This window comes from Corythoichthys intestinalis, chromosome 8, assembly GCF_030265065.1.
Source record: "Corythoichthys intestinalis isolate RoL2023-P3 chromosome 8, ASM3026506v1, whole genome shotgun sequence".
Taxonomy (NCBI): domain Eukaryota; kingdom Metazoa; phylum Chordata; class Actinopteri; order Syngnathiformes; family Syngnathidae; genus Corythoichthys; species Corythoichthys intestinalis.
This window is the reverse complement of record NC_080402.1, coordinates 17,805,001-17,828,728: the sequence shown is the minus strand read 5'-3', so window position 1 is coordinate 17,828,728 and position 23,728 is coordinate 17,805,001. Positions and strand designations below refer to the sequence as shown.

Here is a 23,728-nt window from a genome sequence, read left to right as displayed (position 1 = left end):
GGGGATGCCCAAGACTTGAACTTCATTAATCCATTTACTGTTTCTGACTGTGTATTATATTGCCTCTGCAAAGCCGTTTGAGACAACCTTGTTGTGATATAGGTCTATACAAATAAAATTGAACTGTACTATTATGGTGGAAGATTTTGGTAGCAATTTGTTGGTTCCTTTTTAATTTTTTAGACATTGACACCTTTTTAAAACGATATCTCGATTCTTGGCAGGAGCATATCGATAACCTTTAGGGATCCAAAGTATCACGATATATCACCATTTTGATATTTTGTCACACCCGTAATTACAACCGGCCCAAACGTAAGGCCAGCCCACCGGGAAGTGTCCCGATCCTCCCGATTAGCCACTCTTGGCCTGCTGATATCTTATCTGGAACATTCTAGAATACAGACAATTTAGGCCATGCAGTCCACCTACAGTACTATGATCTATCACTGAACCCAAAACTTAACAAACTGGCTATTAGAAAAGAAGTACCGGTAAATGAAAGGGCCCCAAAAGTTCATGTCACAACCTCCTGTAAATGTATAAGATTCAGAAAGGGCACAAATCAAAATCATATTTAATTCTGAACTTTTCTCTTACAGAAAAACAGAATTCATGAAGACATGTATAACGCAATCTACAATGTAAATGAAATAAAAAAAGTTGGAGGGTTAAAAACACACCATTGACTGCTCACTAACCTCGCTTGATTTTGACAACAAAAAAATTAACTAAAAAGTTACTCTCCATCAACCTTATTGTCATTGTCCTGCTTTGTAGATTCTTCCTCCATGTCTTCCTCAGCAGGGTCCTCCCCGCTAACATCTGCTGCTGCAGTTTTGGAAACTGTGTCGCCTTGCTTTTTTGCTGCTTCTTTTTCATTTGCAGTGCAGCCTTCCTCCTCCTTAGCTGCTTCCGTCTTACAGTCGCCCACGACGTTGGCGGTTTCGGTCAAAGTGTCGTCTTCCTGCTTGGTGGCCGCTTCCTCCTCACTGGCAGGTTCTGCAGGTACTTTTTCAATTATGGTACCACCTTCTTCCTTTTTGGGCTCTTCCTCCTTAACCACTTCTTGCAGGTTGTACTTCCTGTAGCGCATGTACTCGCGGACCACACTGACACAACACACGGATTTGATCACCTCCAAGATGATGGTGAGGTCCGGCTGGGTCAGGTCCACCTTGTTTTTGGGGTTCAGCTTGCCCACCAGACCTTCAAAGAAGAATGACAATTGTGAGGGAAAGTTATCAATGGTGGAATAAGCGCTGCAACGATTAATCGATTAACTCCAGTAATTCGATTAGAAAAAAAGCTTCGAATCAGATTTTGCTGCTTTGAGGATTCGTTTAAATGTTGTAATGGCTTGTTTCAAAGTGTTGCATTCAGTTTAATGGGTTTGGGTGGATACACTGCCCTCTAGTAGGAACAGTGAATATGCCATAATTCGTCTAACATTGCTGAAACCAGCTGCTTCCTGTTAAGACCAACACATAAGGGATGTTTTTGTTTGAGCTAATATGTTTGTACATGCATTCGTTATTTGGTTTAGAACAGTGCTTCTCAATTATTTTCTGTTACGCCCCTCCAAGGAAGACGTAAATCTTTCGCGCCCCCCCAACTCTCTGCCGCCACTGTAAATAGTATCATTTGTCTATAATATTACTATTATAAGTACGCCTCAGCCTAACATTGTGTCCTTTTTTTCTATTAATGAAAAAAAGTAACATAGATCAACTTATAATAAAGTATAACTTTATTAACATTGTTTTGCTTGTAACAGAAAAGACAACGCGCATCAATTTGTCTGAAGTAAAAAAAAGTCACATCCAAACTGTAAAAATACACTCAAGGTACATTTTTGACCATTTGATACTGAAAAATAAAATGTAATAAAATCAGTAAATAATAACAAATTCAAAATGATTAGAAACATTTACTCTTCAGGACAACATGCCAAAAAATTTGACCGAAAAAAACAAAACTGAATAGAAAGAGGGGGGGGGCCTTTGGACAGAAGGAAAGTTTTTATTTTCGCTGATTCACCACAGTGCTCACTGGTTTACTGATATAACACTGACAAAGCGGGACGATTGTGACAACTGGCAATATTCGGCACGTTTTCGCTGAAAAACAATCAAGCGGCTTATCAATGAGATTGAGGTCTAATGTCTTTAAGTGGCGTCTTAACTGATTTGGCTTCAGACTCTCCGCTATAATTATTTTTAGACTCAGTAAACAGTGGTCTTTCCTCATTTCCCACTATATTAAAAGTCAAAGCCAAAAGGCAAACAGCCCGAAAAAAGCGCATTCTCGGCGGCCGAGGGAGAACCGTAGGTGAGGGCGGTGGTCGTGACGATCCCAAGCCGAAAACGGCACTTCTCGGCCGGACACGTGAGAACCGGTGTAGGTTCACTATCCTCTTCCCCTCACTATCTACTCGCTCTCGCTATATGATTGGCCGAAGAGTCGAAATGCTCTCCCGTGATTGGCCGAAGAGTCGAAATGCTCTCCCGTGAAATGCCTGTTTAAAAATGTTCCCGTTGTTACTAGTGACGGGAAAAGTCGTTCACCTGAGGAAACGAATCAATTCTGGTTCGTTCAGTAAAAAGATTCGTTCAAACAAATTGTTCAACGAATCGTTCAACGAATCGTTCGCCCTCCTCATCCCCCCCACCCACAACTGCCCAAATGAATCGTTCGGTCAGTGAACGGGAAGTGACCTTGCCAAACGAATCACCAAAAGACCGCTTAGGATATATAACTGAACAGGAAGGCTTGGTCCCTCCCCCTCTTGCACAGTACACAGGCTTTTCATTGGCCGCTCTCTTCGTAGATTCAGAAGTGAGTGACAGACTGTGTTTTTCCTTCTTTTTTTTTTCACTGCCTCGTCTTTGCAGCCCAGCCGCTTCAGCAATGAGAATTTCCGCGTCTATCATATTTCTATGGGATCAAAGCCATGGCTTGTGCTTGCTTCACTTTGATATAGGAAACGGTTAAACATTTCCCCTTTTTTTAAGCACAAACTTTTTCAATCACGCTAAATTACGTGTACGCTCCCTTCCGTATTCGTAGTTTAAATGCGTGTTTACGTGAGCTGGCTGCTCGTGAAAGCCACTTGATATACCACCAAATCATTTCGGCTGAAGAACAAATAAATGTGGAATTTAAATAAACTGTCTTCGGCTATTTTTTCCGGTTGAGTGGGATTTATTGCACACAAATAAGAAAATGTAAAAAATATTAATAAATAATCAATTTATTATGTACATTCATAAATATTAAATCAGCGTTATAAATAAAATGTATTATTATTATTATTATTATTTGGCTTCTCTGACACGAAAATAAATCAATAAAACAACACTCGAAAAAATATTACCTAAAAATCGTGTTGAAATGTCATTTTTGCACTGGTATTAATATATAAATAATCCCATCAACTCCACGCAGTCATCCCCTCCCGATCTCAGATCACCAAATGCTGACGAAAAGAGAATCGTTTGCTCTTTAAAATGTAACCATTCCACTCTCATTGGTATGTTAAGAAAATGGAGACATACATGTATATATACATCCTACGTCAGCGCGTTTAATTTTTGGACGCTTTAGTCGCACAGGATGGACTGATGGACTCAACGTTAATTAATTTGCGCCCCAACCCGACAAGCTGTGACACGGAAAAAAAAAAAAAAAGAAACTCGGAAAAATATGTCATGAAACTAGTTTCATAGCAAATCAGTATTATGGTGATCATACTAAATAGTCATTTTCCATGGGCACAGATTAGATAAATTTAGCTGCCATGAAGTCCAGCTAGTCTCTTGACAGCTTTCTCGCCCGCCCCCGCGACGTATCCATAGCTCAGCCTTAACGCCTTGTAGCTACTGGCGAAAGTTTTAACGTACTGTAAAGTGGATACAACGTCGTCATATGTAGTCTCAAGTCTGTCGAGAAAAGCACAGTAAACTTTGCTCACTGTGTTTATGTGGTGATTTTTGTGCATTTGAGTAGCATATGATAGGCTCAACATGAAAGAATATGTGATAAAGCCCTTTCCTTTCAGTCCTTAGCTCGTACACTGCCGCAGCGCTGCTGCGTGACTGCCGGTGTAGGCTGACTATAAATTAGCGTAGCAGTCTAGCAGAACGAATCATCTAAGCATTCTCGGTAGGACGGAGAGTCAGTGAACGGGAAGTGACATAACTCAGTCTTGCCCCCTGCCTGCATGCTGGCTGCTTATTGGCCACACGTGAGTGACAGACGCACTGATTCTGTTTCCGCTCCCTCCCCTGCCCGCGATGAGGCTGGCGTCTGATTGGTCGTGTACTATGTCAGTAGACGCTGCCGCTTGCTCAACGCCCTCCCACGCAGATAACAAGGGACCCAACTTCATGGAACGAATCAGTGCAGAAGATGATTAGTTCGGTCTCGTTCACCCAAACAATTTGTTCAAAAAGAACGAATCGTTCACGACCGATACAACACTAGTTGTTACTTCTTGCGTTCGCTTAAAAGTGCTCATTTAAAAAGGAAAATCGATGGATGATACTACACACACAGCGTATTATTAACAAATGCTAAAGTTGTATATTCATATAGCGAGAATAAGGAACGTCACTGACAAGCGCAGGCCCCCGCGAGTGGATAGTGAGGGGAATAGGATAGTGCACCTACAGGTATAGCGAGAATAAGGAACGTCACTGACAAGCGCAGGCCCCCGCGAGTGGTTGGATAGTGAGGGGAATAGGATAGTGCGCCTACACCTGTGAAGACAGTGGGTCGCTGCGTGATTCCAGCTGTGCATGAGCCCCTGGGGGGGCGCGCCCCACCATTTGAGAAGTACTGGTTTAGAAGTATATTTAGCATTTTTTGTGGTAATACAGTGGAGCAAATAAGTATTTAGTCAACCACTAATTGTGCAAGTTCTCCCACTTGAAAATATTAGAGAGGCCTGTAATTGTCAACATGGGTAAACCTCAACCATGAAAGACAGAATGTGAAAAAAAAAACTAGAAAATGACATTGTTTGATTTTTAAAGAATTTATTTGCTAATCATGGTGGAAAATAAGTATTTGGTCAATACCAAAAGTTCGTCTCAATACTTTGTAATGCACCCTTTGTTGGCAATATCAGAGGCCAAACGTTTTCTGTAACTCTTCACAAGCTTTTCACACACTGTTGCTGGTATTATGGCCCATTCCTCCATGCAGATCTCCTCTAGAGCAGTGATGTTTTGGGGTTGTCGTTGGGCAACACGGACTTTCAACTCCCTCCGCAGATTTTCTATGTGGTTGAGATCTGGAGACTGGCTAGGCCACTCCAGGACCTTGAAATGCTTCTTACAAAGCCACTCCTTTGTTGCCCTGGCTGTGTGTTTGGGATCATTGTCATGCTGAAAGACCCAGCCACGTCTCATCTTTGATGTCCTTGCTGATGGAAAGAGATTTTCACTCAAAATCTCTCGATACATGGCCCCATTCATTCTTTTCTTTACACAGATCAGTCGTCCTGGTCCCTTTGCAGAAAAACAGCCCCACAGCATGATGTTTCCACCCCCATGCTTCACAGTGAGTATGGTGTTCTTCGGATGCAATTCAGTATTCTTTCTCCTCCAAACACGAGAACCTGTGTTTCTACCAAAAAGTTCTATTTTAGTTTCATCTGACCATAACACATTCTCCCAGTCCTCTTCTGGATCATCCAAATGCTCTCTAGAGAACCGCAGACAGGCCTGGACGTGTACTTTCTTTAGCAGGGGGACACGTCTGGCAGTGCAGGATTTGAGTCCCTGGCGGCACATTGTGTTACTGATAGTAGCCTTTGTTACTGTGGTCCCAGCTCTCTGTAGGTCATTCACTAGGTCCCCCCGTGTGGTTCTGGGATTTTTGCTCTTCATTCTTGGTATCATTTTGACGCCACGGGGTGAGATCTTGCATGGAGCCTCAGATCGAGAGAGATTATCTTGTATGTGAGATTGAGATTGTCTTGTATGTCTTCCATTTTCTAATAATTGCTCCCACAGTTGATTTCTTTACACCTAGCGTTTTACCTATTGCAGATTCAGTCTTCCCAGCCTGGTGCAGGTCTACAATTTTGTCTCTGGTGTCCTTCAACAGCTCTTTGGTCTTGGCCATAGTGGAGTTTGGAGTGTGACTGACTGAGTTGTGGACAGGTGTCTTTTATACCGCTAATGAGTTAAAACAGGTGCCATTAATACAGGTAACGAGTAGAGCCTCGTTAGACCTCTTTGACAGCCAGAAATCTTTTAGGTGACCAAATACTTATTTTCCACTCCAATTTGGAAATAAATTCTTTAATAATCAAACAAAGTAATTTTCTGTTTTTTTTCCCCCACATTCTGTCTCTCGTGGTTGAGGTTTACCCATGTTGACAATTACAGGCCTCTCTGATCTTTTCAAGTAGGAGAACTTGCACAATTGGTGGTTGACTAAATACTTATTTGCCCCACTGTATGTATTTGAACGATTTGTTAAGAGCCTTGTATTAAAAAAAAAAAAAAAAAAAAAAAAAAAGCATTTTATAGCATTTAAACCAGGGGTGGGTGTCCAAACTTTTTGCAAAGGGGGCCAGATTTGGTGTGGTAACATCGTGGGGGGCCGAACTTGGCTGACGACCTTTACGGAGAACAATATATTTAAGCAAATTTTAGCAAGCCATTACGTGTGTCACATTTGCGTCATTATTTTTTTAAATTATTAATTTCAACAATCTCGCAACTAGCCTTGTGGCGTTCTCTTTCGACTCTCGGGCTCTTGCGAAATACTGCTGCTCTGAAATTAAACTAACTTCAAGTTGCTTCCATTTCTCGCTGCGTATCTTCCCTGTAATCTTGTCGTACATGTCAGCGTGTCTTGTTTCGTAATATCGCCTCACATTGAACTCTTTAAAAACAGCGACTGTCTCTTTGCAAATGAGGCAGACAAAGTTGTTGCGTATTTTAGTGAAGAAATACTGTAGTCCAATTTCCACCTATCCTTGAAGCCTCGGCTGTCGCAGTCAACTTTTTTTTGTTGATTGTTGCCATTTTAGAAAATTGGGAGTAAAGGGTCACACAGGGTAATGTTGCTTAGAGCGCTGCTAGCTTTTAGTGGGTAAATGAGGAGCAGCATTTAGTGTGTAAGCTATTTCATATGCTGGTGGCAGTACTGCTGACCAATTTATTAAGTCTGTGTGCGGGCCAGATGTTATTGATTTTATGAGGCTGGGGGCCCGATGAAATTTGACCACGGGCCGCATTTGGCCCCCGGGCCGGACTTTGGACATGTCTGATTTAAGCTATCCGACTTTTGCCATGCATGTTAACCAATTGTTTTTTTATTGTATTTATATCCTCATTTATTTTTTATATCGCTTGAGGCTGAGCGCAGGTATTTTAACTTATTTTTAAATGCATTTATTGCTCTTGTGGAATAAAAGTGCGATTTTGCATAGTTTGAAAAATCATCATTTGAAGAAACACTCGCGAATTTTATTTTGTATCCGCATTTAATGCTCTTTTGAAAGTGTAATCTTAGCAAGGCAAAATAAATTTTATTTCAAGCATAAACACGCTTTTTTTTCCACATATTCTCAAATGTATTCTGCAACGCATTAATCTTTGTAATCCGATAACTCCATTGTTCAAACTAACTAATTGATGGATTAATCGATGACCTAAATAATCGATAGCTGCAGCCCAAGGTGGAATGTTCTGAAGTACTTCGTTACTGTACTTGAATACAAATAAGAGGTGGTACTTTTTACTTTTACTTAACTAAATTTCACATCACGTATCTGTACTTTTTACTCCACTACTTTTCAAATTGTCACCTGCGTTACACATTAGTTTTGTTGTTTTTTTCTTATTGTGAATTGATAGTTTTGTTTTCTTGCCTCCTGCGCAATCGAAAGCTCCGCGCAACTATACGTATTTGAGCCCTAGAGGCAGCAACACGAGTACAAGCAAGATTAGGCAGGTGAAAAAAATATTGACCAATAAAAACCAACAGTGAGAGCAGCACGCCTTCAGATGGGTGCTCCACACTCTTGTGGATATTCACCTGATAGTATAATGGCAGATTGCAAGGAACTAAGTTTTGGATTTTTCTTTTTTTCGATTGCCTATTAATATGCTAATAATGCAAGTAGCTGGAAAATCGATACAAAGCAAGATAACAAGCCAAGAACTTGTGATTGCAGGCACAAATGAATGACTTTAAAAAAATACTAACATATGCTTGGTAGGAGAAGATATAGCCTGATACCTAGATAATAATTCACTACAGTTGATTAGCTATTAGACATTGTGTTTTGTCATAATACAAATGAAATTGACTCAAAACCTAACAGTCTACAGTTGATATGCTAGCATTTAATGTTTTTTTTTGTTTTTTTACATAGCTTACCGGCAATGGCTTTGATGACATCGTCTCTCTTGTTGTGGCTGTTGTTGCGCGCTTTGAAGGCAATCTGGTAGGTGGCGCAGTTGGGCTTTTTGAACCAGGGCTCCAGGAAGGTGGTCAGATACTTTATCATGTCCTCTGGGAAGGCCTTGCATGTGCCCGTTACCTGAGTAACACACATCCTCATGTCGCTATCTTGCTGTATTTTAGCATAGCAACTGACACCATTTCGTACATTTCCATCATATCATCCCTCAATTTTCATTCAAAACCTGTGCTCACAATAAGTGCTGAAGCTAAATCATTACTGGACTCAGTCCTTTGTCGAGTCAAGTCACCATCTTGTTCTTGTTAGCGTTTGTCACATTTTGTTTGAAATATGTTTAGCTTTGATTTAAATGGTTCGATGTAAAATCCTCATGAATTCTCATCTGAAATAAGACTGACATGGAATGGTGTACAAAGTTATTCTTAATGACCTTCTACTGATACCCTCTAGCTATACTTTAGCGTTGTAAATGCTAACATGTTAGCATGTCATTCAGTTTTCTACTAAAATTCGTCCTAATAGTGACTAGTGTTCTTTTGAGTCTTAGTCTATAGACAAAAATATTAATTAGTCTTAGTCATTTCAAAATTTGTTTGTCTTCGTCTAGTTTTCGTCGATGTCACACACATATTGTGAACAAATGACAAACTGGCGCATTTTCGTCACGTTCTTGTCTCATCAGACGAAAATTGGCATTGGTCTCAGGTTTTAGTCTCCCAAGACACATTTTTAGCTTGTCATCGTCATGAAAAAATCGTCCAAAAATTTACAAAATATTTCCGTTATCGTCATCGTTAACGAACAAAACAAGGTTAAACTGGTCTTAGCACTTTCTGTACTCATATAGCAATCTTGTATAATTTTATTTGTTAGCTTTTTTTTTTTTTTTTTTGCATCTCACCGGCAGCATGCGAAGGATGACACGTGTCTTCTTTTTCTTGGTTGCGTGCAGATCGGACAAGATGTGATGAACCAACCTATCGGATTCTATGGTTTAAAAAAAACAATTAGTAAACAAAGCTCAGCTGATATTAAAGTGTCTGACTAAGTTTATATAGTGACTGAACAATCTAAGATGCTCGCAATTGATTGGCTAAAATAGAACTGGCATATAAAAATGTCTGACAGAGGCTATTTTGCCAACTTCCATGAAATATTGCCTATTATTTACATTTTTAATCCACCATTACACATCAGAAAAAAATGACATTCTTTGTCTTTTAACTTTATCAAACAAGATTCTTTTTGCTGTGTTCCACTTGATTAATGTCTTGTCTAGCGCTTTAGAACATAGCCATAAATTTACCCAAATTGCGAGTCCTGATGAATATGACATTGTTGGCACCACTTTCAAGCGCCTGGAAACGTCGTTCTTGCCTGCCGCCGTTAGCCCGTAGCTGCGCCACTTCCTTCTTCAGCGCCTCCTCTACATCTTCTTCTTCCTCTTCTGCATTTTCTTCTTCACCGTTGCAGCCTTTAGGATCCTCTTCAAACTGAAAGCAAAAGTCTCAATTTGTCAATGTCAGGTTATTTGAATTGTAACACTATTCTTGCAATCATGTTTGAAAATTAAACCTTTTTTTGACCATAGCTTGAGATTCTACAACTGTTTTGAAACCCTAATTTGTCACTCTATTCACGCCATATGATTGGCTGAGGAGTTATAATGCACTCGTGTAAAAGGGCGTTGTGAAGGTATCTGCCCACCTTAAGACATCTTGTACATGTATGCTAATACAGATCCCAGGGTTATGAACAAATTCCGTTCCTATGCTGGCAACCTAACCCCAATTTCTGTGTAAATCGGAATTAACCCTCTAAGTACCCCAAAATGACGATCCAAAAAGTCCAAAAGTATTGTATTTTGTTTAATCATGGAGGATAAACTACCCTCTGGTGGCAGCGTTGGGTCTGGCTGGACTGTCGCCTTGTATGATTGAGAACTGACTCAGACGTCTGACATGGCTAAAGGATAGCTGTGCTCAGGTTTGGCTCACATAAGGCTGTAAGTTGTTTCAGCTAATACTGTATATGTTTGTGCATGCATTATTCATCAAGTTTACAGCTACAGTTTGTGGAGTTACGTTGGAGCGATTTGCTATGAGAATTGTAAATACGTTAGCATTCATAGCATTTTAAGTGCATGTGACACGTCAAAGCATGTTTATTTCAAAATACACGCGGTATTTTATGCTCCTGAATGGTATGGACCGCTTGGATGTATGTGGAAGCGATCGCTATATTTATTTAGTTTTTTTAATCCCGCGCCATGAAAATGAGCGACTTCCGGCAACAGTCTCGAGTTGAGAAAGAGGGCACTGTGACGTGTACGGTAGAAGGAGTCCTCTTCACTATACAGTCGTACTGTTGTATGAGAAGAACTAAGGATTCAGCTGGTTTTGCGGATTAATACATTTATTTTTCGCATCACGCCAGCCAAACGGCTGCAGAAAAATATTGCTGTATGAGGGAGAGGCGTGTGCGCCTTTTTGGAGTTTCATAAGGTTCCCATTCACCGTGGATATTGGCCAAAACAAGCCCTACTACTGTGGGACCATTGGACTTACGAGGAAGTGAGTAAACATCTTGTTTTGTATTATGTCAAATACTGGGATCATTTTAATACGGAGGTGGCTTGCATTTTGTGGCTGACATGCTCCTTGTCGCACATACCCCCGCCAGGCGAGCACTGTACTCGGCTTTTGCACTCTTGGTGTGCCCGATGTTCTGTCAAATTTTCCACCCGATCAGAAATTGCAACTTTGTGTTAAAAATAGTCGCGAATACAGCGATTACAAAGTAAACACGACAAACTTTCTTTAAATAAAGGACTACTTACGTTTGATCATTGATAGGCATGTAAAAAGCTCTCCTCATGCACATTAACACGTATCAGCACTTAGCTACAAGATGTGTTCGTGTGGTCAGATACGTTCGCGACGCATTTTTAATCAGGTAATTTTACATGAGCATATTACAACTCCTTAGTGCCGGTGAAAGTGATACAGAGTAGAGATGTCTCGATCGATCGGGATGCCGATCACGTCATTTTCAAAGTATCGGAATCGGCAAAAAAATATCGGCCATGCCTTTTTTTAATATATATATATATTTTAATTAAATCGTTTTCTAATTGTATTTAACGTTACAGACATAATATGTTTCATTCTTCCAGAGTCTTTAGTTTAGGCTTAAGGTACGGTTATCAAATTTACTTTAATAACGGTGGTAATTAATTTTTTAAAAAATGTATAACGTTAAAATATTTAACGCAATTAATGCATGCGCTGCACGACCCACTCACGCATTGTCGTGCTCAATCTGTAATGGCGCCGTTTTTCCTATGTAGCGAGATAAAAGGCAGCGTAAAATGAGTAGAGTGAATTTTGGCAGCCTTTGGAGCCTTTTTTTAATTGGCTAAAGCCTTACAATCCCTCTCCCTACAATTAGAAATATCATGGGAAGCAATGTGGGGAAGCAAGGTAGCAATTGATCTTTTTCTTACCACCTTATGTTATTTCCCAACGCAGAGAAGATATATCAATTGGTAGCACTACGCACAGTCATGGTTCCACTTCCCATCATGCATTTGGGCATGACTACAGTATCATTTACTGAAAGCTCAACAAATACACTACATGGCAATATTTAGTCATAATGTACAAAGTCACAAGTCTTTCTATTCGTGGATCCCTCTCACAGAAAGAATGTTAATAATGTAAATGCCATCTTGAGGATTTATTGTCATAATAAACAAATACAGTACTTATGTACTATACAGTATGTTGAATGTATATATTCGTCCGAGTTTTATTCATTTTTTTCTTAATGCATTGCCAAAATGTATATGATCTGGAAAAATTATCGGGAATGACTGGAATTGAATCGGGAGCAAAAAAAAGCAATCGGATCGGGAAATATCGGGATCGGCAGATACTCAAACTAAAACGATCAGGATCGGATCAGGAGCAAAAAAACATGATCAGAACAACCCTAATACAGAGCCTTTAGAAGCGCGACCGCCGGGTCCCTGCCTGTCTCATACACAAATTTATTTTCCAGTCTTTTGAAAAGGAGTAAATCTCTCGCTCAGTAACCGACAGCATCCATCATAACGTATTACGTGCGTCCGTTAAAGGTGTCCGGGCGGCAGACGTGTCTTGAATTTTGTTCCGCTACGAGTGGCGGTCATTAAGTTATTAGGGAAAATCATCGTTTTTCAACATATATGAATCGGAATCGAATCTGTACGTGTGGAATGGCAATGCATCTAATAATCGATTTTTTGGGCACTCCCTTATTTACCATATTCACTGGACAGCGAACTTGGTCAAAAGCATAGGGCGGAAAACACTCAGGTGACTTGAAGTTCCGCTCTGAGACCCCCAATTTGGCCAGATTTCAAAATTGTCCGATAAGCACGTGTGATACATCATTGGAAAGCTTAAAATCTCAATTTTCTGGGGGAAGAAACATTTTGAACGGGAGGGCATTTGAAAAAAAAAAAATTTAAACAGCAAAATCCTATCTGGAGGTGAGAGCACACGAGAGCAGAAATACAGACGCCATGACTTTAACGAGATATTATCGCGTACTTAGCTTGTTTCGATCCAAAAACTCCATGTAGCATGTATCACTGAGTGTCAAGACACAGCTGTGAATGGCCACAGCTGGATTTTTGGGGGATTTTATGGGTGACACATGGTAATATAACAAGGGTCGCGATGCAGAAATCGCAGACGTCCAGAAGTGTTAGAGATTTTCTTTTTCATATATTTACCCTTTTAAACGTTTTTTTCCAATTTACTTTGTTTGGATTGATTATTTATCATTTAACATATCGGAGAAAATAAGACTAACAAAAAAATACAATTAAGCGATAGTTCTGAGGTAGATATCCGTGACTTTTTTACAGACGCCATTTTTTCCATGGTGGCATAATTTGGTTAAAAGTTTAAAATATGGGAGTGAATAATTTTTCTAAAGTCGTTTTTTTTTTTTTTTTTAAACGAAATATGAGACCTCAAATAATGATTCTAAGCTAAAAACGACAAACATTTTGTATAATAAATATAATTAATTACCTTCGTTTTATGGCTGGGTTGAAACAAAAGCGGTTGCGCGACGTCTGTAAACGGGGGTTTTCAGGGTAAAACGGACAAATTAAAAATAGTTCGGGGGATTAATGCGCCATGAATCTGCTATGGCAGCATATAGACATATTGTTCTATCAAACAAAACAGTTTTTTTTGGCTTAAAACACAACAGTTTCTTTTAAAGAGGAGTGCAAGAGCAGAAACTGCTTTTTCAGTCTTGTCTGTGTTTTCTGGAATAGCTATACTAAGCAGCCTGATTTAGAATTCCCCTTAAAACTGATGGGGGGAAAAAACGCTCATTTTCAACGTGTTATTATAAATATTCCTGGCTCAAATATTCAGTCAAAAAGGATGCGGCGTCTACTTCTCCAATAGACCCTACTCACGTGACGTCACAGCCACGCCCCCGTGCCATGTTTTCCGGATACTAGTCATGTTAATGCATTAGCGCTTCGTAAATTCCTCCTATTATGGCGTGTTTTTCTGCTCGTTAACATTAATAATCAAAATGGTGAAGTCGTGTGTGGCGGTCGGTTGCAAAAACAGAGAAGATAGACGGACAGACTTGAATTTTTCCCGTATTCCGAGAGACCCAAAGAGGAGACCGCGATTGACTGCTGCAATTCGACGAGAAAACTGGGCTCCAAACGACTACCACAGATTATGTAGTAGTCATTTTATATCTGGTAAGATGCATTTAATATATATTTAGAGAGTTTTGGGCTGACAACCACAATTAAGATCATTGCTAGGCTAATCGCCGACAACATACACGAATGTATGTAGTGAGTGCTATCGCTAAACCATATAAACATTAAAAGCCCTAGCTCCATTGACAAATGACATGAAATACATTAGACTTGACAGTGGATGTTAGCAAGAACAAAAGATTTTGAATTGAAAATTTCGTAACTCACCTTCCGAGCACAAGATTCCTGCCGAATTTTCGTGTACGAGGACCTGTTTCACCCAACCAGCAACGTAGCATTTATAAGCCTCCAAGCTCTTAAAGTTTTTCAAACTTTCGTGAGAATAGGCTGATTTTGTGTGGACAAGATAGTTGTAAATATCAGGATATCAGATGACAGGCGAAGCCAGCGGGTCGAAAAACATCAATTTAGGCATCAAATACGGATCTGGTGAATGGATAAACTGAAGCTTTTCCACGTAACGCCTTTTATGCAACGGATCCAATGAGTTTACAGCGTCAGATAACACCGGGGCTTCCATGAATTGCTCTATAACTTGCTCGACTAATTGAAAACAATGAGAATAGGTCTGAAAAAGAGGTACAATATGGCGGCCGGAAACAGCGACACGCCCATTTTGTGACGTAGGTGAGTAAGGTCTATAGGTAGGACAGAAATACGCGCACGAACGCACACACACACACACACACACACACAGCTGGGATGCCTATGTGTACGAAAATGGGCTAAGCTACTATCTAAGCATATATATTGTAAGTTAATTTTATTACTGACACTGTGTTTCGGCGGCATCAACATGTTTTGCCCCTCGGCCACAAAAGTCAATCAATCTCTGCTTATGTATAAAAGGGGTGTCATTCAACTAGTTGTCAGGTGACATATCATCTCAAATGTTATGAAAATATTTTATAACGCTTGAAAAGTTACCCAGTGTTGCTTTGTAGATTTTTTTTTTTTAACCTAAACCATAAACTTCACTATCAAGTGATGGTGAAGACTATCTTTCAACCTATCTAGAAACCTAAATTCAAAGTCATACTCTAGTGTCAAAGCATATTCTTAATTCAACCTTTGACCATGGATAAGTTTATGTAAATGGCGTACTACGGATGAGTTAAGACTTTTTAAATCATGCGGGCTACAGATGTACACTTGTGCAGTGCGTTCACTGACCTTCTCGGGTCCATACAGCTGGTCGGCATACTCGCTGAGCAGGTTGAAGGCCTCGGCCGTGCACTTCCTCTGGTTCATGTTGCATGTTATCAGGATGCCCTGCATGCCCACCTCGAGCTCCCTGGAGCCCCTCCAGCGTTTGGCGTGATACTGGCCACCGCCAAAGTACTTCTTGCCGCGCTTCCTAGACTCGTTTTCCGCCGACATGTTGATGATGACGTCACGGGTTACGGCTATAAATAAATGGGATGTTTACGTCCTTTTTAAAGCTGCCGTGAAGTAGCCGCTTAGCTTAATTAAGCTAGCTCTCTGCGATGAGGCGTTTAAGGGCACACGCGAAGAAGAAATTTCAAAATCCCACGTCGATGCTTTTTTGAAATAAAGTTGAACGTGTTGTTAGAAACGTGCGTTCAAATGGAAACTGGAACTCGGTGACGGAAGGACGCCACATTCACGTTTTTTGGACGGATTCTACGGCGTCCAAGAAAGGACAAAAAGTGTACAGCTCCCGGAGACACTAATACGGTGAGCCCTCGTTTTTCGCGGTTAATGGGGACCAGAACCTACCGCGATAGGTGAAAAACCGCGAAGAAACAAAAAAAAAAAAAAAAGTTTTTGTGTGTGTTCAATGTATTTATTCAGATTTAGCATTGGAAAGAGATACATACAAGACATGTTTTTCACTCCCCCCACCCAAAAAAATTTTAATGTAAATTTTAATAAAAGTTTTGAAGCACTTAAAATGTAATAATTATAAGTTTTAAACATGTTACTGTCCCACCGAATTATTTTCAAACAGGAATACAGTATAAAAATGCTTGTCTTTATAAACTCATTCACTCCCAGCCATTTTCACCAGAGCAAGGCCCTTCGCTCCCGGCCGTTTTACTGAATTTTTTCTGATTTTGCAAGGCCCACACAAAATTCTGTTCTATTGCTATATAAACATGGAACCCATCAAAAGAAAGATTAGACTCTCTTCTTTCAGCATCCTCTCGTTTGTTTTGTTCGGTCGTCCGCCGCCTGGCATCATGCCACCAGTGCTCCGACCGTGCAGCCGGGCCTTTCATTGCTGTTGCACCGGGTTGCGGGTCTTACAAAATGCACTACTGCCCTCCAGTGGCCAGTTTTATTGCTTTAAAATGGGTTTGGAGCTTTGTTTTTTGTTTCTCAGATAGAGCGGAAGCTATAGATGCTTCTTTAAAAAAAGAAAAAAATGCAAAAGATGTATAAATACTAGGGCTGTCAAAATTATCGCGTTAACGCGCGGTAATTAATTTTTTAAATTAATCACGTTAAAATATTTGACGCAATTAACCCACATGTCCCGCTCAGACAGTATTCTGCCTTTTGGTAAGTTTTACAGCAAGGCTTTTTGTGCTGTCTAACAGCGAACTCTTGTGGTCGCTTTGCAACATGGTTTATTGTTTTCTTGCCAGTTCAATATGGCTGCACGATGTCTCGGGCTGACGCCTACGTTGTAATGTTGTGCTTATATGATCCTTGGACAAGATTTGTCCGTAAGTATGGTTGTTGTAAAGAATGTACATATTATGTTAGTAAGCGAAATGTTATATTTTTTGTATGAGACTAATGCAATGCTTGTGTACTTTTTTTTGTAGTTTTACGATGGTCTAAAGAGGACAATGGTTTGAGGCCATTTTATTAATAAATCAGATGAAAAAGGAAGAAGTCTGATTATTAAGGTGTCGTTCACTAGCTGTCTAGCTTTGGAAAAAGTAGACGCTTCGGAGTGAGGACAGCATAGCCAGATTTAAATGACAGTAGAGTGAAATGCCCACTACAGTCCTTATGTACCGTATGTTGAATGTATATATCCATCTTGTGTCTTATCTTTCCATTTCAACAATTTATTTTACAGAATATATATATAATTTATAGAAAAATATGGCATATTTTATAGATGGTTTGAATTGCGATTAATTACGATTAATTTTTAAGCTGTAATTAACTCGATTAAAAATTTTAATCGTTTGACAGCCATAATAAATACGTTTTTGGGACAATGAAATAAAGTCCGTGTTGCTCAACGACAGCCCCAAAACATCACTGCTCTAGAGGAGATCTGCATGGAGGAATGGGCCATAATACCAGCAACAGTGTATGAAAAGCTTGTGAAGAGTTACAGAAAACGTTTGGCCTCTGTCATTGCCAACAAAGGGTACATAACAAAGTATTGAGATGAACTTTTGGTATTGGTCAAATACTTATTTTCCACAATGATTTGCAAATAAATTCTTTAAAAATCAAACAATGTGATTTTCTGTTTTTTTCCCACATTCTGTCTCTCATGGTTGAGGTTTACCCATGTTGACAATTACAGGCCTCTCTAATATTTTCAAGTGGGAGAACTTGCACAATTAGTGGTTGACTAAATACTTATTTGCCTCACTGTATAGTTGATGTGTGCACAGAGATATTGGACTGTGCCAGCGATTTATGTAAGTCTTTAGCAGACACTCTTGGATTCTTTTTTTACCTCTCTGAGTATTCCGCGCTGAACTCTTGACATCATCTTTGGTGGAAGGCCACTCCGTGGGAGAGAAGCAACAGTGCCAGACTCTCTCCATTTGTAGACAACTCCTCTGACTGTCGATTGATGAACATTCAGACTTTTAGAGATGGTTTTGTATCCTTTCCCAGCTTTATACAAATCAACAAGCCTTGATCGCAGGTCTTCAGATAGCTCTTCAGACAATGCTTCTCATCAAGACAATTCTTACCCACAGTGTGTTTTATAGTGGGCAAGGCAGCTTTAAACCTCAGTAGTGATTGGGCACACACCTGACATAAAATGTTTGGTAAAAATTGGTTTCAATTTCTCTTTAAGTCTCATTAGGCAGAGGGTTCACTTACATATTTTTCCCCTTCTGTCATTGTTTGCATGCTAGCCTCATTAAAACATGAAAAATTATAAATGTTTGTGTGGTTTTAGTTAACGCAGACACTGTATTTTCATCTGTGTGATTTTGACAAAGATCCGATCGCATTTGATGATTTTATGCAGAAATGTGAGAAATTCCAAAAGGTTCAGATACTTTTTCATACCACTGTATAATGCAAATAAGGTTGCTTAAAAGTTGGTGGGGACAATTTAAGGATCCTGAAAAGTTGGTAGTGTTATGTCCCTACCGCCCCGATGCAAACCTACGCCCTTGTGTTACCAGCTCTTTCTCAATGTCGACCTCTGAGCCGACGGCTTGGCTCTGTCGTGAGTAGACGACAAAGACCACCTCGTCTTTAGGCTGGACTCCCACTTGAAAAACTGGCATCCCTTATTATTGTGCGCCCCAACCCCTGAGCCGCCACCTGAGCGGTGCCCGGCACAGCAATAGAACCCTTTGCCATGATTGGGCCCCCCATTGGACACTTGCAGACGCTTTGCCCGGCGTCCACAATTGCAGAGTGGCGGCGTCATCTTTCCGTTGTTCGTCAACAAGGACAGGACACTGCCACTTTGAGTCCTTACACTTGGGATGGCACTTGCAGGATGTGAAATGGTGGCGTTGGGAGTGGTTGTCCTTTCTTGGATGAAGAAACATTTGGGCTTGAATACATGTGGTGCCTTTGATTTATTCACATTTGGAGCCTCAGGAACTGAAAGGAGCATTCCGTCAGAATCCTCCAAAATGACATCATCGTACGTGATGCGGTCTTCGTCTTCCACAGAGAAGTCCTCCACACTTTCAGAATTTGAGGTTGAAGGTCTGATGTCACCAAGGACGGTGGAGCACAGAATCAGTCCATTGCTGTTGTTCTGGATGCCCCATCGTGGTGTTGCCCTAGCGTCCAGAACAGTCTTTGGGGACAGCAAATTCTGAACTAAATCACGATTCTCACGCTTTAGGCAAGTATTGTTATTTCCACTGGACGTTGTTTGATTTTGTACAGTCTGATGCTTTACGCTCTTGTGAGCACTTAATTTGCTGATGTTTGGCATGGTGGGTTTGACAGCCAAGGGGATCTGTAAGAAAAGAATTATATCTATTTTAGTCAGGGGTGAAAGTGAGCCGGAACGGTCAGGAACGCAGTTCCGGTATAAGATTAAAGGCTGGAACGCAGTTCTGGTATAAGATTCAGGGCTGGAATGCTGTTTCGGTACACGGTGCTTTGATTCCACAAATATGACGGCAACTGTCACAACGCTATGTAAAAGAGTTCAGGAGGCTTATTTATCATATTTAGTTTTATTTGCTCAAGTCAATGTTTGCACGATATTCAAAATATATTCCATTTCACTCTGCATAATATAAGTCATTTGTACTTATTTTTCTGAATTTATGTTACTTATAGAGCTGAAACGAATACTCGAGCAACTCGAGTTTAAAAACTGATCCGAGTAATTTTATTCACCTCGACTAATCGTTTATTTATTTGACAGCTCTAAGCATCACGTTTTGCTCGGACTACTTTTAATGCGGGACAATGCGCTGATGTCACGTGCGTAGAGGAAGAAGCAAAAAAAAAAAAAAAAAAAAAAAAAAAAAAAAAAAAAAAAAAAAAAAAAAATTTTTGCTGCAGCCGACAGCCGCTACAAACGACGCCGACGTTGCTAAATACTAGCCCGCACGATGCTACGTTGGTAGCAGGTAGCGTCTGATGAGTCTCATAGAGATCACAAGTATGTTGAACTAGATGCGAAATGACAGACTTGGCCGCGTCTGGGCAGCGTTAGTAAACAGCCGCCATCTTAAAGCAGTAGAGCGTTAAGCACTAATTAAGAGCGCAAATAAATAAGATTAATGTTACTGTCACTAGCTTAGGTTAGCTAAGGTTAGCCCTGCGGAGGGCTAGGTTTCTATTAATTATGACCACTTTCGATGCGTGGCTAACGTGTCTTACATACAGGCTTTAACATAACATAGCGTTGTGGAGTGATGAGGGTGTAAAATAAAAACTCAATAATACTAACTATCAATTTTAGCTCAGTAGTCATTGCTGGATAAAACACCAAGTAGCACTGGTCCCTAATGTGCTCCAAAACAGCCTGTATCATACATTTATTTTGAACACTGCAAAAACTCCTATCAGGACTTACAGTTTAGACTAACTCAAAACTTAACTAGAACTTAAAAATGGCTTTACACAAATAGAAATTCAATTGAAACACGTGGGAAAAAATCCTAACTTTTAAGTGATGTGTGATTTTCATGGGCGGCTGTGGCGCAGTTGGTAGCTGGAGTTGTCCTTGGACTGAAGGGTCAGCGGTTCGATTCCTGGCTACGACTGCCCACTGTCGAAGTGCCCTTGGGCAAGGCACTAAACCCTGATTTGCCTCCAATGAGTTGACAGCGCCTTGCATGGCAGCAGCCGCATTGGTGTGTGAATGTGTGCGTGAACGGGTAATGTGTGCTAATGTAAAGCGCTTTGGGCATGGTAACCATAAAGATTAATGCGCTATATAAGTACTGTCCATTTACCATGTTACAGACATAATATGTTACACTCAGCCAGAGTCTTTAGTTTAGGCTTAAGGTAGGGTTATCAAATTTATCCCGATAACGGCGGTAATTAATTTAAAAAAAAAATGTATCATGTTAAAATATTTAACGCAATTAATGCATGCGCCGCACGATCCGCTCACGCATTGTCGCGCTCAATCTGTAATGGCGCCGCTTTACCTATATAGAGAGATAAAAGGCAGCGCAAAATGAGTACAGTGAATTTTGGCAGCCTTTGGAGCCGTTTTTTAATTGGCTAAAGCCTTACAATCCCTCTCCCTACGATTAGAAATATCATGGGAAGCAATGTGGGGAAGCAAGGTAGAAATTGATCTTTTTCTTAACACCTTATGTTATTTCCCAACGCAGAGAAGATATATCAATTGGTAGCACTACGCACAGTCATTGTTCCACTTCCCATCATGCATTTGGGCATGGCTAGAGTATCATTTACTGAAAGCTCAACAAATACACTAGATGGCAATATTTAGTCACAATATACAAAGTCATATGTCTTTCTATCCGTGGATCCCTCTCACAGAAAGAATGTTAATAATGTAAATGCCATCTTGAGGATTTATTGTCATAATAAACAAATACAGTACTTATGTACTGTATGTTGAATGTATATATTCGTCCGAGTTTTATTCATTTTTTTCTTAATGCATTGCCAAAATGTATATGATCGGGAAAAATTATCGGGATTGATTGGAATTGAATCAGGAGCAAAAAAAAGCAATCGGATCGGGAAATATCGGGATCGGCAGATACACAAACTAAAACGGTCGGGATGGGATCGGGAGCAAAAAAACATGATCGGAACAACCCTAATTAGTAGTAGTAGTCAATTAATCGATGGAAAAGTTTGAGTAATCGGATAGGTAACATAAAAAATTAAAATACCTGAGATGAGCCTCAAACCGTTTGAAAAAATTAAATAAATGAGGATCTAAGTAGAAAAAAAGAAAAAAAAAATGGCTAACTTAACATGGCAAAAGTCCGCTAGCTTAATTGCTAAAAGTTGCTATTTTTTTTTTCAATTCTCTTAACCAATGGTTCAAACACATATTCCCACAAACAACGGCTAAATATACCTATAAGCTAAATTTCGAATGCATTAAAAAAACATCAAACAAAAACTTATGTTGGTCTTAACAGGGATCAGCTGGATTCAGCCATGTGAAATGAGTTATATCATATTCACAGTTGCCAATAGAGGGTATTGAATCCGCCCAAACTCATATTCACAGTTGCCAATAGAGGGCATTGAATCCGCCCAAACTAAAAGCAAACACTTTCAAAACAAACCATTACAACGCCACTTTAATTAAACGGATAGTTGAAACAACAACATTTAAGTGGAATCTTTTTTCTAATCAAATTGCTCGAGTTAAGCAATTAATCGTTGCTGCACTAAATGATAGTTTGAGATGTTTTGGGTAAAAAGAGTTTTCTCCAAAAAATATTGAACTCATGAGTCAAGTCCCGAATGAAATTCCACTTATGACTAAATGACTCAAAAAACAAAATATATGGTATTTATTGCCATGTTATGATTTCATTCTATTAAAATACCAATTTATTCTTGAAAAATTAGACTTTTGGAGTTGAAATGTTACGGACTTATTGGACAATATTCTGGGGTTTGTTCTTGCAAAACACATTTATTTTGGGTTCATTTTAGTAAAATGAAAAAAGTTGCCCAGAATTTTTATTAATAATGTGTGTTTCCATAGACATACACCGTTATTATTTATCGACTGAATGTCTATTCAACAGCAGTTAAAATCATACGTTTAAATACATGTCTAAAAATCACATTAAGCAGACCATCAAAAAAACATTTGTTTATTAAATTAAAAACGTTTGGAGAGGCACACGGGGGGAGGAAGTGGGCAACGGCAGGAAGCGAGGGTTCATGAATCGGGGAGCGTGGTTGGACGTCCACTCACCCTGTCCAAGCTTCTCGTGATCTTCATCACACAGCCATCCTTCATCATCCTCGTTGCCAGCTGAGCTGTGTTCCTGGCGTCATCCAGACCTAATAAAAGTGCATAACAGATTTTATATGAAGAATTGTCAAGTATGAGGGTGAAATATTATTTATGTACCGGAATGTTCTCTGCCAGAAAACTGTATTCCCAAATCTTGTAGCGCTCCATTAAGACCTTTGGGTTTCCTGCTGTAAAACATCTATGAACGACAAAATCACGTTAGGTTTTGCGAGTTTTTAATTCTCATGATATAATGGTTTTAGTCATCTGTAGACTTTGAGGGGAGGCAGGCAGGGTAAACTTACCCTATATGTGCTTCTTAGGTCGATCCAGCTGTTGAGCACGTTGGGTTTGTGGATCTGCTTGCGTTTACACTCAAAGTGCAAACAAACACCGAGATCCCAATCTGATACCATATTACTGTTATTGATAAGGTATTCAATAATGTATGTTTGATGGTTAAAAAAAAAAAACATTTTACCTGACCATGTGAGGAAAGTACAGAGCTTTTGTCCGTCCGACTCAGACGAGGAGCTCTGTTGCTGGGTAGAAAAGACCACGCCCTTCTCCAGGCGTAGTTTCTGCAGCCAGCGGCCAAACTGAGACAGACAAATCCGTAGAGGAACCCCTGCTTCCACCTGCGTCTATAAAATATGCATATACACACAAACAAAAATCAGTTAAAAACTATGAATACTGTATATCTATAATAAACATTATTAAGAAAAAATCGTCAATCAAATATATTATTACGTGTCAAGTAGGGAAGCAGCTATCGATTATTTCAGTAGTCGATTAATCTATCAACTAGCTAGTTCAAATAATCGAGTAATTGGATTAGAAA

The 23,728-nt window shown here is 39.8% G+C and overlaps 2 protein-coding genes across 2 annotated transcripts in view; both read right to left on the bottom strand.

Moving 5' to 3' along the window:
• Positions 1 to 559: 559 nt before the first annotated feature.
• On the bottom strand, positions 560 to 15,922 carry thumpd1 (THUMP domain containing 1). The gene is made up of 5 exons (XM_057842554.1): positions 15,429 to 15,922; positions 9,756 to 9,942; positions 9,351 to 9,436; positions 8,404 to 8,566; positions 560 to 1,209 (listed from the first exon to the last, which is right to left on the bottom strand). The coding sequence occupies exons 1-5, from the start codon at positions 15,633 to 15,635 to the stop codon at positions 740 to 742; spliced, it is 1,113 nt and encodes a 370-aa protein (XP_057698537.1). The 5' UTR covers positions 15,636 to 15,922; the 3' UTR covers positions 560 to 739.
• A 282-nt stretch (positions 15,923 to 16,204) lies between these two features.
• Positions 16,205 to 23,728, bottom strand: part of eri2 (ERI1 exoribonuclease family member 2) — a 14,367-nt gene continuing 6,843 nt past the window's right edge. The window contains exons 5-9 of the mRNA XM_057842936.1: positions 23,366 to 23,528; positions 23,190 to 23,290; positions 23,002 to 23,083; positions 22,843 to 22,931; positions 16,205 to 19,413 (exon numbers count right to left, since the gene is read on the bottom strand). Of these exons, the coding sequence (XP_057698919.1) occupies positions 18,610 to 19,413; positions 22,843 to 22,931; positions 23,002 to 23,083; positions 23,190 to 23,290; positions 23,366 to 23,528 (1,239 nt within the window). The 3' untranslated portion in view covers positions 16,205 to 18,609. The remainder of the gene's footprint in view (positions 19,414 to 22,842; positions 22,932 to 23,001; positions 23,084 to 23,189; positions 23,291 to 23,365; positions 23,529 to 23,728) is intronic.